Consider the following 16,440-nt stretch of genomic DNA (forward strand, 5'->3'; position numbering starts at 1 on the left):
TTCTCTGTAAGTGCAGAGAGAGAGAGACAGTACAATTCCTCATTCAGAACAGCAGCTTTCCCTTCCCTCCTGCCTCCCCTTGTTTCTTGAGATGCAAGTGCTGACTTTGGTGACAGATGTAGTTTTACCCCTGCTAGCTCTTCAGCCAGATCCAGGAGCATGAGCCTGGCCTCGTTTTATTCCTCCAGTGTTATTGCCACCTAAATTCAGATGACAGGATCTTGGCAATGCACTAAGGTCAGAAGCACCCAGCATGAGTCTCTTGATTTCTTGCTGAGTGCAAAAGCTCTGGAGGGTTTGCAGATCTTTAAGGCAGATAAAATGCTGGGCTCTGGCTGCACATTGCACATTGTGCATTGGGCCAGGTGTCTTCTCTGGCCCTGAGCTTCAGATGGCAGCTCTGTCCTGGAGGTCATGATGTGAGAAGGTGTTACTTTCTAATTGGGAATCTTGTGCCATTTTGTGGCTTTTTTGGGAGCATCTGGCTGTATCTAGCAATGGGTCAATACAGAAATATTCCTGGGTTAAGGACTTTGGTAGCTTCTTCGTAGCTGGTCTCATCTTTACTACTTCCTTCCTACCCTGAAGCATAACTCATAATTGTCACCTCTCGTGACACAACTCTGAATTGTTGTTATTACCCATGTAACTATTTAATAATCTTCCTGCTCGTTTCGGACTCCAGCAGTAACTCGTGTTGGGAGGAAGCACTCAGTGCCTTTCTTTAAAACCCTTTTCTCCCTGCCTCCCCTTGTGTGCTGTACCTTGGAATCTCTTCCAGTTATCTCCTGTGGAGACCTGCCCACCCCACCCAACGGGAACAAGATTGGCACCCTGACCAGCTTTGGGGCCACTGCCATCTTCTCCTGCAACACGGGCTACACCCTGGTGGGCTCCCGGGTGCGGGAATGCATGGCCAACGGGCTCTGGAGTGGGGCTGAAGTGAGGTGTCTGGGTAGGTTGGGGACACCTGGGTGTGGGTCTGGGTACAGGGGACCTGATGTGGGGAGTGGAAAGAGTCCTGGTTGTGGTTCTGGAGGGAAAGGGAATTGGAGATTTCAAGAAGACCCAAACGAGGTCTCTGCTGCTGAGGCTGGTAGGGTTTTAAATAGAGTTTGTAGGGTTTTGAGTTCAGTCTGGAGAAGAGGATGCTCAGGGGAGAGCTCATCACTCTCTACAACTCCCTGAAAGGAGGTTGGAGCCAGGAGGGGGTCGGGCTCTTATCAGTCAGACAGGAGGGCATGGGCTTCAGCTCTGCCAGAGGGGGGTTAGGTTGGATATTAGGAAGGAATTCTTTCCAGAGAGGGTGCTCAGGCATTGGAATGGGCTGCCCAGGAAGGGGGTGGATTCTCCATCCCTGGATGTTTTTAAGAAAAGCCTGAATGTGGCACTGAGTGCCATGGGCTGGGAACTACCAGGGGAGTGGATCAAGGATTGGAGTTGATGATCCCAAAGCTCCTTTCCAACCTGACTGATCCTGTGATTCCTTACTTCTTGGCAGACCAGGGGTGTTCTGGTGGCAGAGAGGAGTACACAGCTTTTACTCTGCTTAGGTTTTCTGTATGACCCCGGAGTCAGGGTGGTGCCTGCAGTCCCCAGCTCATGCTGACTCCCCTCTGTGTGTCCCCCCTGCAGCGGGACACTGCGGTGTCCCCAGCCCCATTGTCAACGGGCAGATCAACGGGGAGAACTACAACTACCGTGGGAGTGTTGTCTACCAGTGCCACCCCGGGTTCCGCCTGATCGGGATGTCGGTGCGGATCTGCCAGCAGGACCATCGGTGGTCGGGGAAAACCCCTGTCTGTGTGCGTAAGTATGGGGCAGATTGCTTGGGGCCTGGGGATGGGCAGAGGACAAGGGACAAAGGGGGTGGGAGCTGAGCCAGGCTCTGTCCTCCTCTGTTGCACCTTCTCAAATCACCTCCTGCATCCCCCTCATTTGTCTCCCCAGTAAATGCGCTCGCTCGGGAAGTCTCCAGAGCTAAAATGTTAAGTTTAAGCATCTTCTTATCTAGGGACAGGGGCATCCGTGGGTTGTGATTCTCCAGCTGCTTCTTTCTGGTCTCTGCTGTCTGGTTGAGAGCTTTATGTGCTGAGGCACAGTGATAATCACGAGATAGCAATGAATATGCAGATGACCACCTACAAGTAAAAAAAAAAACCCAACCCAACAGGCTCAAGTTGTCAAGGTTAGCAGGGACTCTGAAACTGAGAAGTTGTCTAGGCTTCTGCGTGAGCTTTTTAGGAAAAGAATTATTGGAAAGGCTGTCTCTGGGTCTGCAGGTAGGTTTGAATTACTCTCATGTCTGAGGATGCTCTGCTGAGAAACTTTTAATTCACTTTTACCTGCCGAGTATATTTATACCAGCCTTGGCCCAAGAAATCATGTTGATAGAGGTCCTCCTGCTGTCTGGCAGGTTTATGGAAATGCAGGACTTTCTAAACATCCATTTTTGTGGATCATCTTGTTTCTTTCAGGAGGGAGCAAATCCATTAGAGCAAAGCAGATGAGCATTGCTCACCTGTACCTGATTCCACTGCCTTTGTTCAGCTCTGCTTTGTGCCAGCTCCTGACTCTGGCACCTGAAAGCCCACCAAGCTTTTGTGCAGAGATCTTTAAATGTGCCTCATGTGCAGAAATTGGCCTTGAAGTTATTGCACTACATTAGACCTTATGGATAACAGAAATTTGATGTCATTAAAGTAGAGCACTGTTTGGCTCTGAAATTAGATGCCTTGAGGCTTTATTGCTTCTGAAGAATCTCAGGGCGCTGTGTGTTAGCACATTGTAATTTCCTATTGTTCTCCTGTTTTCTTTTTAAACCTGCAGCAGTTGCTTCCTCTCTGTGTCTTTTTGATCCATGCCAGCTGTGGGGAGCCTTTTTTTTCTGGGACAGAATCCATCACCTGTTTCAAAACATGTATAATTGTATTCAGAAGTACCTCAGAGAATCTGACATCTGTTTCCTGCAGCACTGAAAGGCTATCTGGCTTCATATTTTTTAGACCCGTACCTGTCACCAGCTTGCATAAGAAATAAATTCCCATCCCTGTGGTATAGTCCAGCCCTGGCAGTCAAACGTGTTATGGATCTTTTGTGGGAATTTCATCTTCCTCTCTAGCTTCTGGCTTTGGCAGCTGTGCAGCTGAACTGCTGGACTTTTACTGATGGACCCATTATCCTGCTTCAGCCTGACAATGATCAATATTGCTTTGTCCTCGGCTGTCAGAAGATGTCACATTGCCTAAGCAGACAAAAATCTCTGTGCAGCATCTCCTGATGTTCCTTTTGTGCACTGCAATTCAGTGCTGGGCTCCAGGCAAAGGTCTCTGGGTTTTGCTGGCAGCAGGGGCCAGAGCCTCCCAGAGAACCCCTTGCCTCGTTGCTGGCCTCAGCCAACATCAGCCACAAGAACTACACAAAAATCCTCATTTCAGGGATTTAGAAAGAAAGGTTTTCCCCCAGAGTTTTTCAAGCTTAAGGCAGGAAGATTTAAACTTTCTAGGCCATATGCTAGGAACCTGAGTTTTGTCATATTTTTCCTCTCTTTTAACTATCCCTCCAGGTGTAACTTTATACTGCAGTGAGCATACATCTGCCTTACACCAGGGAGAGGGAGGAAAACGTCCTGCCATGTGTGTGATGCCCAGGGTAATGTAAGGCAATAGATTAATAGCAGGAGCTGGGATTTTTGAAGAGGAGCTCAGGGGATTTATGGTATAAGCCAGTAGGATGCTGGCACTCAGCTGCCTAAAGAGTGGTTCAGAGAATTTCTTACACCAGTAGAACAAACCAAGGTACCATGGTTCATCTTGATTCACTATCTCAGCAGGGCTGGCTGCAAATCTTTGAAGTCAATGTGGGTTTTTCAGGGTTGATGCTGGGGGTTTTTTTTGTTTGTTTGTTTGTTGTTTTTTTTTCTTTTTTATGGTCTCCTATTTCCAGTAGATAATCCACTTTTTTTTTTTCCAGGCGATAAAGTAACATCTCCAATTTCTCCTTCCTTGTGCAGCCATCACTTGTGGCCACCCTGGCAACCCTGCCAATGGCTTGACCCAGGGGAACCAGTTCAACCTCAACGATGTGGCCAAGTTTGTGTGCAACACCGGGTACCGCCTGGAAGGAGCATCCCAGTCCCAGTGCTTGGCCAGTGGCCAGTGGAGCAGCACCCTGCCCGCCTGCCGTGGTGAGTCTGCCTCCTCCCCAGGCTGCCCAGATGGGATTTGTCTCTGCCTTCCTCACTGGTTACTCTGGGTTCCTAAAACCCTGCTTGATGCTGTCATAAATTCATGTAAAACCAGATCTTGCGGTTGCTTGGGAAGTTGTGAGTGATGCTTGAGGTTCAAGGGCTGAGTAAATCTCATGCAACAAAGTGGATTTTTTTCTGGGGCTTCTCTTACTGCAGCTCATGGACCCTGCCCAGCCTGACATCCTCCAAGACACTGAATTCTGTGTTGTGAGTTGGGAGGGAACATCAGGCCAGACCCTTAGCAGAGGTCATCCCGGCAGCCCTGGAGTGGTTTGCTCAAAGCAGAGGCCGTGGTCTTTGTGCAGAGCCCTTTCTCCATCCAGGCTGCCCAACTCCCAATGCTGTTAGCACTTGGGCTCACTTATCAAATTCCCTTCCCTCCTGCACTCCCTCCCTCTGTGCTCCCTTCATCCAGGATCTTTGGGGATGTCTTGGTCAATCACATGCAGCTGGTTCATGTGAGTGCTGACGTGGGGGCAGAGAGCAAAGCTCTGCTGCTGAGCCTCACCTGGCAGGGTGAGAGCCTGCAGGATTGCTTCTGCTCTCCTTTTAATAAGGATTTTTTTCTATTTCTGCCCCAAAGAACCTTAAAAACCAACCAACCAACCAAAGAACTTTAAAAAACCTTAAATTGTCGAATATGTGATTTGCAGTTTTTTCCCCGTTTCCTGCTCATTTTTAGATAATCCTTTGTTCTTTGTTACACCCCTTGTGTTGGTTTTTGTTTGTTTGTTTGTTTTGTTTTGTTTGTTTTGGTTTTTTTTTGTTTGTTTGTTTGCAGTTGTAAACTGTACTGACCCCGGGCACCTGGAAAACAGCATCCGTCAAGTGCAGCCGAGTGGTCCTCACAGATTCAGCTTTGGAACATCTGTCTCATATCAGTGCAGCCATGGATATTACTTATTGGGTACACATGTCCTTACCTGTCAGGGGGATGGCACTTGGGACCGTGCCCTCCCACAGTGTCTTTGTAAGTCCTTCAGAATAATTCCCATCTGCCACAGGTCTCCATCCCATGTAGTTCCCTCTTGCTTAGCCGAGCAGTCCATGTGAAAACTCTGGAGCCAAAGCCCTGTGTAATCCATGGGAATCATTCCATCAGCTTCACTGGCCCTTGGATCCTGACCACAGCAGGAAAATCCGTGGTCTGTGGAAAAGGATCCTGTTAGAGGTGGTTTCCTCCTGAAGGGGAAGGCAGCTCCCTGGCCTTCACTGGTTCCCTGCAGCTCCAGCAGAAGTGATGCAGGTGGAGAAGGGCATCAGGACGTGTCCTTGGTTGAGGACAGGGACACTGCTGGGGCATGGCAGAGTTTCCACTCATCCCCACAGCCCTGGGGTAGGACAGGGAGAGAAACAGAACCTGGATTCTCCTGTGACCCAGGCACTGAAGGGGATTTGCTTTACATTTTCCTCCTTTTCTTGGCAATATCCTGACCCTTCCTGCTGTTGTGGTTTGCAGAGAGAATTAGGAGGTTCTGAGGGATAGTTTGGTTTCCAGGAGCACAGAAAACCCCTGTGCAGACAGGCAGGGAATACTCAGGGTGTGGAGGTCATTCCCAGTGCAGATGTCCAGATGTCAGTGCTGGGGTCCCTGTCTGGCACTGAGGGAAACCAAGCTCCAGGGTGGATCTGAAGTTGATGTAGGGCAGAGGCAGGAGCAGAGCCCTGGCAGACCAACCCCCAGCACAGCTAAGATGCTCTTTGGACCCTCCTGGTACCCATAACAAATGGCTAAAGCAGGCAGAGATGGAGCTCCTGGAGTCCAACTTGCCTGAGCTGTTCCAAAGCCATGAGTGTTTCCTTTTTTTTTTTTCCTTATATTATCCTTCAACACCTATTCACCCAAAGTAGTTTCTAGCACATTTTCATTTCCTTTTGTTAGCAGCATGTCACCTTCTCACATTTGCAGCACCCTGCACAAGCCATGGGGAGTTGACAAGTGATAACCAGCTGGCACAGCAGCCCCAGGGAGGGTCAGTTACCTGCAAACCTGGGAGGCTGACAGCCCACAGCTTTCCAGCTAAGTAAAAGAGATTTCCTTCCTTAAAATGCTGAACATCCATTGGCTTGGAGGATTTGTGGGCATTCACAAAACTTTGGAAAGTGAGTTCAGTTTTACAACTGATTAGTGGATAAATAGGCTTAACAGTTTAAAAAAATAATAATTTTTTTTTGCATGTCTTTGCTGTATACTGAAGCTCAGATGTGCTCAGTGCACACTCATCCCTCTTTAAAGTGTTTAGGTAAAATTACTGAACACTTCCTAAAACATAAAGTCAAAAGCTGAATGCCAGACAAGCTTGGGTGGTGGAGGAAAGAGCAGAACAGGGCAGAGCCTCTTTGAGGGATGTGAGAGCAAGCCTAAAAAGTAAAGGACACAGAGGCAGAGCTTAATGCATTGGAAGAAGCAGTCTTCATGCTGTGTACATAAATCCTTTAAAAACCTTGGTACCACCACAGGTTTTCAGCCCAGCTGAGTCTGCTGGAGTATTTGTTATTAAATTGTTAGTTACAGTCTGAGTTTAAGCATTGCCTCTCAAACCCATTTCCTTGCAAAGCATCCTTGGTTTTAGTCACGGCTCTGCACCAGCATATTTCAACACCCACATGCCCAAACATGCGCGTGCTCTCCTTTTTATTGAAGCATACATCATGTTTTCTGCCTAATGCCAGCGTTGGTATTTTTAGACTCTAGCAGAGGGAGAGAAGATATCAGTTACGGGCGCTTTCCTTCAGAAACCGAGCGGTGCGTGGTCTGTGCGCTGAGCATCCTCATCCAGAGGTGTCTAATAACCCTTGGATCTGTCACTCTGTTTGGCAACAGCCTCCCCGTCTCCACTCTGATTGCTAAGCTAAAGTAAACCTATTAATTATTGCTAGCAGTGGTTTGTTTTGGTTTTTTTTTCCTGGTGATGGCCGAGTGATCAGTGCTCCGGATCTGCCAGGATGATTTGCTCAGGTGTGGCACAGCATCAGCTGCAGCTCTTGTGTCACGGGTCCTGGTGCTGCTGGGGGGGTGTGGTGAGGGTGTGCATGGGAATATTCATGTTTGGGAAGGGGTGAGTTTTCCAGGGAGCCTGCAGAATGCCTGTCAGCGTCAGCACTAAGCGTTTACGCCCAAACCTGTGGCAGTTCTTACAGGACCAGCTCATGTTCTCCTGAAGGAGACTGATGCAAGGTCTGCTGGCCCACACCCACACCATTTGGTGGGCACTGGGGTATGTGAGGGGCCTGGAGCTGCCAAGGTCCTGTGCAGTGACCTCAGACAGAGCTTTGCTGCATCCCTGCTGTGTCTGCCTTCGCACCAGCATCACCAGCAGGTCCCTGGGGGTTGAAGCTCTTTGCATCTCTCTCTTGCAGTGGTCTCCTGTGGCCACCCCAGCTCCCCGCCCCACGCTCAGATCTCGGGGGACAAGCACACCGTGGGCTCCGTGGTGAGGTACAGCTGCCTGGGGAAGAGGACTCTGGTTGGCAATTCCACCCGTGTGTGCCAGCTGGACGGGCGCTGGAGTGGGTCCCTGCCCCACTGCTCAGGTGAGGAGGGGATGGGGCAGCCCCATCCATCACCCTCTCCCTTCTGCCTCCTGCCAGGGAGCAGCCTGGGTGCTGGGCTGGGCTGGGTGAAACACACATGCTACAGAAGGAGGTGGTGGGAAATCACTGAGCCTCAGCTAATTAATCAGGCACTGGAATGGGCTGCACAGGGATGGGGTGGATTCTCCATCCCTGGAGGTTTTTTTAAGAATGTGCCATGGTTTGGGAACCACGGAGGTAGTGGATCAAGGGTTGGACTTGATGATCTCAGAGGTCCTTTCCAACCCAAATGATTCTGTGATTCTACCCAGTCCCCTGCAGCTGGGATGCAAAGTGCTGGCAGAGTGAGGCACTCGGCTTGCAGGAAGAGAAATAAATCCCTGCAGCAAATGGTGGTGGTAGGAGGTGTGCTGCAGACTGCTGCTTCACTTTTCTCCACGCAGAGTCTGGGCAGGATGAACGTGTCTTACACAAAATGAGGTCCTTGCATCCCATCTGCAGCATCTGACCCTCTTTCCTGTGCTTTCCAATAAAAGAAGCCCACATGGCCCCTTTCCAGGGCCTGACATCTGCTGTGATGGCACCAGAGCATTTCCAGGTCTGCAGAAGGCAAGTGGAAGCTGGTACAATGAGTTTCCACATCATCAGCATCTCTGCTGAGAGCTGTTTGGCAACAGAAGTCCAGCCCTGCTCCCCTGCCAGAGGGAGAAAGGCCTTGGACAGGAACCATCCTGAGAAGCTGAAAAGTCCCTGATGAGACAGAGCTGAGCCAGGGTCATGGGGGATGCAATGAGACCAAAGCTCCCTGAAGCCCAGGTGCTGGGCTTCCAGTGGAAGGGGGGATTGGCAGGATCCTCCCCATCCCATCACTGGTTCCTTGGAGAGCACAGAGGCAAACTGAAATAGAACTTAGTGGGAGCAAAGCATTTGGGACAAGTGTTAATTTTTAATTATGTCACTTAAGTTTAGCAGCTCCTCTTGACCAAGTTTAACCTCTGCTTTGGAGGGGAAAAAGAAATCAGGTGGAGTTCTCCTCACATTCAGGAGCCCTTTCTATAGGGCTGAGTTCTTCATCTGTAGCTTCTCCAAGGGCCTTTCTGCTCCAGCTCATGCCTTTCCCCAGGTGGTTCCCACTGTCACTCCTGTCATCTTTGCGGGTGGATTTTTGGGACTGTTTTCAGAGGTATTTCTCTGACTCGTTCCTCCTGACACCTGTTGTACATGAATCTTTTCTGAAGGAAGGCAGGTTTAGACCTTTAGGTGGGCTTTGACAGGTCCTCTCCCATCAGGAACTGGGTGGGTGCCTGCTACCAGAATCAGGCAGTGCAGCTAAAAAAGCAGCAAAGAGGCAAAATAACTGCTCAGATCATCTCCTGCCAAAGGTTCTGCAGCGTGTGCCCAGGATCCCCATCGTGTGACAGTGTTTTTTGCAGGATGAAACAAAAGACTTTGATGTAAGCCATTATGTGACACAAAATGCTGAACCTGGAGCGTTCTCCCCCTTCTCTTTATGAGCAAGTAGGTTCCCCAGATGACGAATATGCTCATTATGGTTTATGTTACACGTGGCACTGCAAGGGCTGTACCTGCAGCAAGGCACAGGAGGCTCAGCAACATCATCACTGTCTGCAGGGGTGCATTCATCTGTCCTGGCTTGGGGGCTGCTGTCTCCACACTGATCATTAGTGTAGGAAGCCAAGATCAGGAGCCATGGGGTGAGCCTGTGTCAGGCAGTGAGGAGATGGGCATTTCTCCAGGCTGCTCCAGAAAACCCCTGCCAAGGGTCTGCTCCAACTGCCCCCTTCCTCTTGTCCCCCCAGCCAGCAGCTCGAAGGGTTCCCAGCTTGTATCCATGGATGTTCCTTGGTGGGATCCCTCCTGCCTCACTGCTCCAAACCCAGCAGCTCCTTCTCCTGCAGACACAAGTGGATGTGCTGGGGCGGCTTGGAGCGTGGTGGAGTTTCTATGTGCAGGGGAACCATCCCTATGACTGATGCTGGCAACCAAGCTGCTGTCTGCTGGAGCTGCTGCCAGGGAAAGCAGCTGCTGAGGGCTCCATCTTGAGGTTCAGGACTTAGGACCAGATTTTGCAACCAGTTTAAAGCCTGTGGGCTCCTGGAGCCAGGGGATGTTTCAGCTGGAATGCTCTGACTCTGCTGAGAGGCAGAGTTAAATCCAGTAGCCACTCCATCCATCCTGCTGGCCCCCTGGACACCTCCACTCGGGAGGGAAGCAGGGCCAAGCCCCGTGTCTTGCTCACTCTGCTGACCCTCTGCTCTCTTCTTCCCAGGAGGAAGCCAGGGTGTGTGTGGTGACCCAGGGATCCCCTCTCATGGCATTGGCCTGGGAGATGCCTTTGATGTGGGCAGTGTGGTTCGGTTCAGCTGTGAGCCTGGGTACATCCTGCGGGGTTCATCCGAGAGGAGCTGCCAAGGCAACGGCTCCTGGAGCGGCACCCAGCCCGAGTGTGAAGGTACCTGAGCAACCAACCCCACATCCCCTCCTCCATCCCTCTCAGCCTCCTGGGGCTCTCCCCAGAGCCAGCACACCCAGCCCCTGTCCCAAGCTTTGGCTGCTCTTGTTCAGCCTTTCCTCCAGGACAAGGAGCTTCCCAAACATCTGCAGGGCACATCCCACTGGAGGGTTTTCCTCTGTGTGCCCAGAACTGCTCCACCCTGCAATGGACCCCAGGAGGGTGTAAATGGAGTCGGGTCATTCACGTTCACCCCAGCATCTGGGTTGAGGTATAGAGGAGGAAGAACCTTCAGGACCTACTCCTCTATTTGCCATTGTCCCCTGAGCCTGGCATGGTGAAGGTGTCTTGATCTGCATCCTTCACCCAGCCCCGTGTTAGTGTCAGATCTGTGGGTACTGCTGACTCATTCACTGCTGCTTTGTGAAGGAAATTCAGCAGAATGAGAAATGTCAATAGCTTCAAACCTCCCTTAAAGCTGGAACTGGCACATGCACGAGTCATTTACATTAAGAAGAAATGCAAAATGCAAATTATAATCCAGTAAGCATATTTTCATATTTGAAAGCCCCAAACCCCTTATTTTTTCATTTGAAGGAATCAAGTAAGACCCTATAATCCAATCTAATAAACCTCCAGCCAGACTATCTGAGCTGTGCTGCTAAACTGCTGCTGTTTTATAAAAGTGTTTAAAAATCAATTGGGGGAAGAACAAAAGCCAAAACAAGGCAGGATCCCAAACGCAAGGAGACCTGGGCAAGTGCTTCTCTCCAGCTGATTTGAAAGCCAAAAAGCTCTGAGAGAGTTTGTAAATGAATTGGAAATTTATTCCAAATTGATAGAGCTCTTGATTGAAAAGACACTGAATCATGTTATTAATACTCTCAGGTCTTGGCTCTTTTTTTTTTTTTCATTCTGTTATTTTTTTTTCTTTTGGTGAAAAGGCTCTGCTCATTAATCTCACGATAAATAGCCCATCAGGTTCCAGAGGCATCAAAATACAGATCCCTGGCAGCTTTTTTTTTTTCTCCCTCCTGTGCTTTATGAATAATAATAACATTATGCCTATAATGTAGTCATTTAATGTTAAGTGCTGACTGGGCAATACAGGGAAGTAATTTGCAGTGATGAGCAGCCCCTGTCTGTGCCATTGCCATGCAGAGCCCGTCGCTCCAAGGCGTTCTGCCGGCTGCACTCCGAGTGCTAGACTCAACTTTCTGGAACAGGTATTTATAGGAGAGGGAGGGAAGAGATTAATTTTGGGCTCGAATTGAGGGCAAATGAAGATGAGAGCTGAGGGGCCAGGCAGGTGCACAGAGGGAATGGGCATCTCTGGTGTGGAAAAGCTGTGGAGCCGCTCGGCCGGTGCATCAGCTCTGACTCAGCTGCTTGTTCACTGCTCTCAGCCACCAAAATTGAGCAAAATCAAGCCTGATGGGGCTGCACAGGTCACTGGTGCTCACCTGCCCAGGGAATTCAATGCAAATTGCTCTCCAGATTGGCTGCTAGATGAGCAGAGAGGGGCTCAGCGGGAGATGAGGACCCGCTGCTGAGGAACACGTAGGTGTGCGGACAGGCAGAGGACACGGAGAGAATCCGACAGCATAAAGAGCAGGCAAGGAGAGAGGAGCTGTTATCTCCATTTCAGAGGGAGGGTAGGCTGCCATTTACAAGGCATGTGCTTGACTTTGAAGTCAAAGGGCTGATGTTCGACCGCCAGTGTCCTCCTGGCACAGCTCTGCTCCACGGAGGGGACAGACGCAGGAGCACTGAGCATCGCTGAGGGTCACCTTGGAGCTCATCAGCTCTTAGTCCTTGTTCCTTCTTACCCACCAGAATATTTTTAAGAAAACCAAAGGAACAGAGAGGCAGCAGGAAGAAGTCACAATTGATTTTTCCAGTATGTACAAATGGTTTGGAATTAATTTAATTGCAGGAACACCTTCTGCGTCTCCTGCTTCAGCCTGGTTTATGGAGCTCTGGCTTTGCTGTCCCCTGTAGCAGCAGCTTCCCTGGCTTTCTAAAAATTGCAAATTTCAGGCCTCATTTAGCTTTAATTTCCTGCTGGCTTTTAAAGTGTAAATGAAATATTAGATGTTTTTCCCCTTAATTCTCCTCCTTCCTCTTGCCCACCCTGTGTCCACCCAGGAGTGGTGCAGAATTGCATTCCTGCAGGGGTCTGAAGCTGCATTTCCCTATGCTGAGCAGCTGGTGGTGGTGTCCGTGTGTCTGTCTGTGTGTCTGGGGTGGGGACAGTCCCAGGGCAGGCTCAGGTCACCTTGGGTGGACACAGACTGAAGCACTTGCTTCAGTCTTCAGAGATTGGTGGCACTTTGCTGGGGGTGGGTGGGAGCCAGGAATTTCTTTATCAAAGAAATGGGAGAGTGCAGTTTGAGCTGTGAATTCATGTGATTTTCTTTTCTGTCCAGTAATTTCAGAGTAAATGAGGGATGGATGCAATTATTGCAGGTGCTTGTTTTGTCCTGACAGGGCTTTGTGCACTGCCATCCACTCCAATGCCCTTTTATTTCTGTAGTGCTGAGGTACTTCAGACATAAAACTCTGGCACTGACAAACCTATAATTGTATTCCCACAATATTTTTCCTCCTCTGGGAGTGTAATTGGATGTAGCTGGGCAGTGAGCAGTGCCACAGGGGGAGAGCAGTGAGTTCCTGTCCTTTCCTTCCTTCCAAGCCTGCAAGTTGTCACCTTCCCAAATGGGCCGGGGGCAGAGTGGATCCCCCAGGTCCCAACTCGTGGGAGCTGGAGGAATTCCAGGCTTGGCACCACCTGCTCTTTTAAACTGTGGTACCAGATGTGAGATGGAGAGCTGGGATTAGGCCTCTGCAGCCAGTGGACACTTCTCCCTCTGCCTGGAGGAGCAGGGATGGGAGGTTTTTATCCCATCCTGTGCCAGGGATGCTGCCCTCAGCCTTGGGATGTGCTGCCTGGCAAGGGGGAGCCCTGGCTGGGAGCTGAGCAGTGGGGTTGGCATCCTGTTGAGTTGGTGAAGCTGATTTTCCACAGAACAGCTTGTGGTGTCCAGCTAATCCAGGGGCTTTGATGCTAATCTTATTTTTATTGAGAGCAGGCAATTGCAGATGAAAGGCTTGGTCACTGGGGTTTTTTTAGGGGGGTTATTGGTGGTTTGTTGCATTGTGGGGTTTTTTAACTTTTCCATTTTGCTTTCTAGTTATATCCTGTGGAAACCCAGGAACTCCCAGCAACGCCAGGGTGATATTTAATGATGGTTTGGTCTTCTCCAGTTCCATCATCTACCAGTGCAGGGAGGGTTATTACTCCACAGGGGTGCTGAGCAGGCACTGCACAGTGAATGGGACCTGGACTGGGACCAGCCCAGAGTGTACAGGTGAGCACAGGGATGGATTCCTGGAAGATGAACGATGCTGCCAGGCTTTGGGGAGAGGTCATCAGGGTGTGCTGGACGTGGATGTGCACACACACGTGTGCTGTGCCCGGCAGCTCAGCTAAACTCTCTCAGCCTGCCATCACCTAATGGAAAACTCTTGCTTTGGGTTTGTATTTTTTCCACTTGGATAGAGGGAGCTCTGTAACCACTTTCAGGAGTAGATGTCAGCCCACCTGGAGGGGCTGTCGGGGGCTGCTGCTGAAGGGGAGCATCCCTGCTGCTGGTGTGCTGCTCCCAGGATGTGCCAGGGCAGAGCCCCAGCTCAGAAGCCCACAGTGAACGCCTTGTGGTTCCCAGTTGTGTCTCTGCAGCAGGGCCATGGGTGATGCCAAATGTGGCCTTACATGAGAGCCACAAGTAGGGTGCTGAGAGGAGGGGCTGCCATGGGCAAACTGTCTTCCAGCTAGCCCAGCTTTGACCCAGCTTTTCTTTAATGTTTAATGTGTGTTAATGCTGCTTCGTTCAAGATCTTAATGTGCCATTAAGATCGTTGCTCACTCCACTGTGTAGATGAAAAGTTCTCTCCATGTTTTGTAGCCCAGCCTGTTCCAAATCCTCCAGTGCCACATGAGCTCCTCCTCACCTTCCCTGGGTTACACCCTGCTCTGAAAAATGCACAGGACCAGCAGGTTTCCAGTTACTGCAGCTCCAGGAGTTTTGGACAAGGGATGGGCAGCCAGGAATGTTTTTTTTTCTTTTTTTTTTTTTTCTTTGCAGTTATCAACTGTGGTGACCCTGGTGTGCCAGCCAACGGCATCAGGCTGGGCAGTGATTTCACCTACAACAAAACTGTGGTGTTCCAGTGCACACCTGGCTACATGATGGAGTCAGACCGAGCATCTGCTCTGACCTGCACGAAAGACAGAACCTGGAATGGCACCAAACCTGCCTGCAAAGGTGAGACTCTGCTGGCTGCAATCGTTGGAGGATGCAAGTTTTACAGGCTGCAAACTTCTTGTGACTTGTGACAAGGTAAAAGGCAGGAAGGGCTGTGCAGTGCCTGCAGCCCACCAGGGAGTTTCTCAGTCCCCTCATTCAATCTGTACCCTGTGTTTATGGCACTTACACAATTTCTTCACCGTAGCATGAACACCTTGTTCTCTTTAGGTCTGTCAATCATCACAATATGCCTGGGTGGGAGGTAATTGCTGTTATCCCTGTGGCAGAGAAGGGAGACTGAAGCACAGAGAGTTAAGTGACTTACTCTGCACAAAACCCCAGACCAGACAGGAGTGAAATACAGTGTTTTGTGAGCACGTGCTTTGAGGCATCATCAGGAAGTCTGAAAAACGTTTCTTCCGACTCCTTTCATTATTACTTAGTTCTGGGATTGCCTCTGTAGTTCAGAGATAGGAAAGGGAAATGATAGAGCAGTTGCAGGACAGACTGGATCTGTCTGAGAGTGTTTTGCCCACCAGGAGCAGATAAGGCTGGTGGCAGCATCTGTGTGTTCCTTCAGCAGTCTGGAAAATTCACCTGTCACGGTTCTGATACACATGCAGACCACATAGAAACTTCCAAACACACTCTAGTTCCTTCAGAGGCTATAAAGAGAAATTCTTACACTCCTCTTCCAGCCTCTCCCCTGAGCTCATGTTTCAGGAATAATGCAGAATGTGGCCAGGGTCTCATTTGGAGGCCAGGCTGCTCTGCATGTGCCCCAGCAGCTTTCTCAGTGCTCCCATGAGCTGCAAAACAAAGCACTGCAAAGATGTTGCATTAAAACACCCTAGAGCGGATGAAATACAGCTGAGTGGTGATTTAACTACTGATCTCAACCAGGTTGTCTAAAATGTAGGAGCTCTTCAGGGAATCTGAGATGAGGTTTCATGCCAAGTCAGGCTGGATTCTCACCTTCTGTAGGAAACAAACATTGACTCAGAAACCTGACCTGGAGATTTGGTGTTTGGTTAACCCTAAAGTAAAATCTTGGGGTTTACAATGGCAGGAGCAGCTGGAAAAGTTGGTAGAGCCCCTTGCTAGGCCTTTCCCAGGAGATGCCCTTGGAGAGCAGAACGCAGCCTCGATCCCTCATGAATCGATGGCAATAACTCCAGGGGGACACCAAGGGAACTGAGTGTGCTGTTGTTTTCCTTTCAGCCATCACCTGTAAGCCCCCACAAACCATTCCCAATGGGAAGGTGGTGGGCTCGGACTTCAGCTGGGGTTCCAGTGTGAGCTATGCCTGCCTGGAGGGCTACCAACTCTCCCTGCCTGCTGTGCTGACCTGCGAGGGGAACGGCACCTGGAGCGGGGAGATCCCCCAGTGCTTCCGTGAGTCCAGAGGGGAACTGGGGGGGGATCAGGACAAAATACCAATTGCTTGGTGCTCTCCGGAGTCTCTGGTATCCATGAGGATTTTAGCTGGGGGGAGTGTGGATCAGCTGGAAGGCAGGAGGGCTCTGCAGAGGGACCTGGACAGACTGGAGAGTTGGGATGATCCCAACGGGATGAGGTTCAACATTCCAAGTGCCGGGTCCTGCACTTTGGCCACAACAACCCCATGGGGAGCTCCAGGCTGGGCACAGAGTGGCAGAAAGGGACCTGGGAGTCTGAATTGACAAGAAACTGAACATGAGCCAGCAGTGTGCCCAGGTGGCCAAGAAGGCCAATGGCATCCTGGGCTGGCTCAGGAACAGCGTGGCCAGCAGGTCCAGGGAAGGGATTCTGCCCCTGTGCTCAGCTCTGGTGAGGCCACAGCTTGAGTCCTGTGTCCAGTTCTGGGCCCCTCAGCTCAGGAAGGAGATTGAGGT

The 16,440-nt window shown here is 50.3% G+C and overlaps 1 protein-coding gene across 1 annotated transcript in view; it reads left to right on the forward strand.

The window, feature by feature from the left end:
* CSMD2 (CUB and Sushi multiple domains 2) overlaps positions 1 to 16,440 on the forward strand; it is a 235,890-nt gene that overhangs the window by 209,425 nt on the left and 10,025 nt on the right. Inside the window, 9 exon segments of the mRNA XM_030464359.1 lie at positions 782 to 955; positions 1,636 to 1,809; positions 4,013 to 4,186; positions 5,031 to 5,219; positions 7,610 to 7,783; positions 10,074 to 10,256; positions 13,451 to 13,627; positions 14,405 to 14,584; positions 15,788 to 15,961. Coding sequence (XP_030320219.1) covers positions 782 to 955; positions 1,636 to 1,809; positions 4,013 to 4,186; positions 5,031 to 5,219; positions 7,610 to 7,783; positions 10,074 to 10,256; positions 13,451 to 13,627; positions 14,405 to 14,584; positions 15,788 to 15,961 — 1,599 coding nt within the window.

The sequence above is a fragment of the Calypte anna genome, chromosome 23 (assembly GCF_003957555.1).
Source record: "Calypte anna isolate BGI_N300 chromosome 23, bCalAnn1_v1.p, whole genome shotgun sequence".
NCBI classification, from domain to species: Eukaryota; Metazoa; Chordata; class Aves; order Apodiformes; family Trochilidae; genus Calypte; species Calypte anna.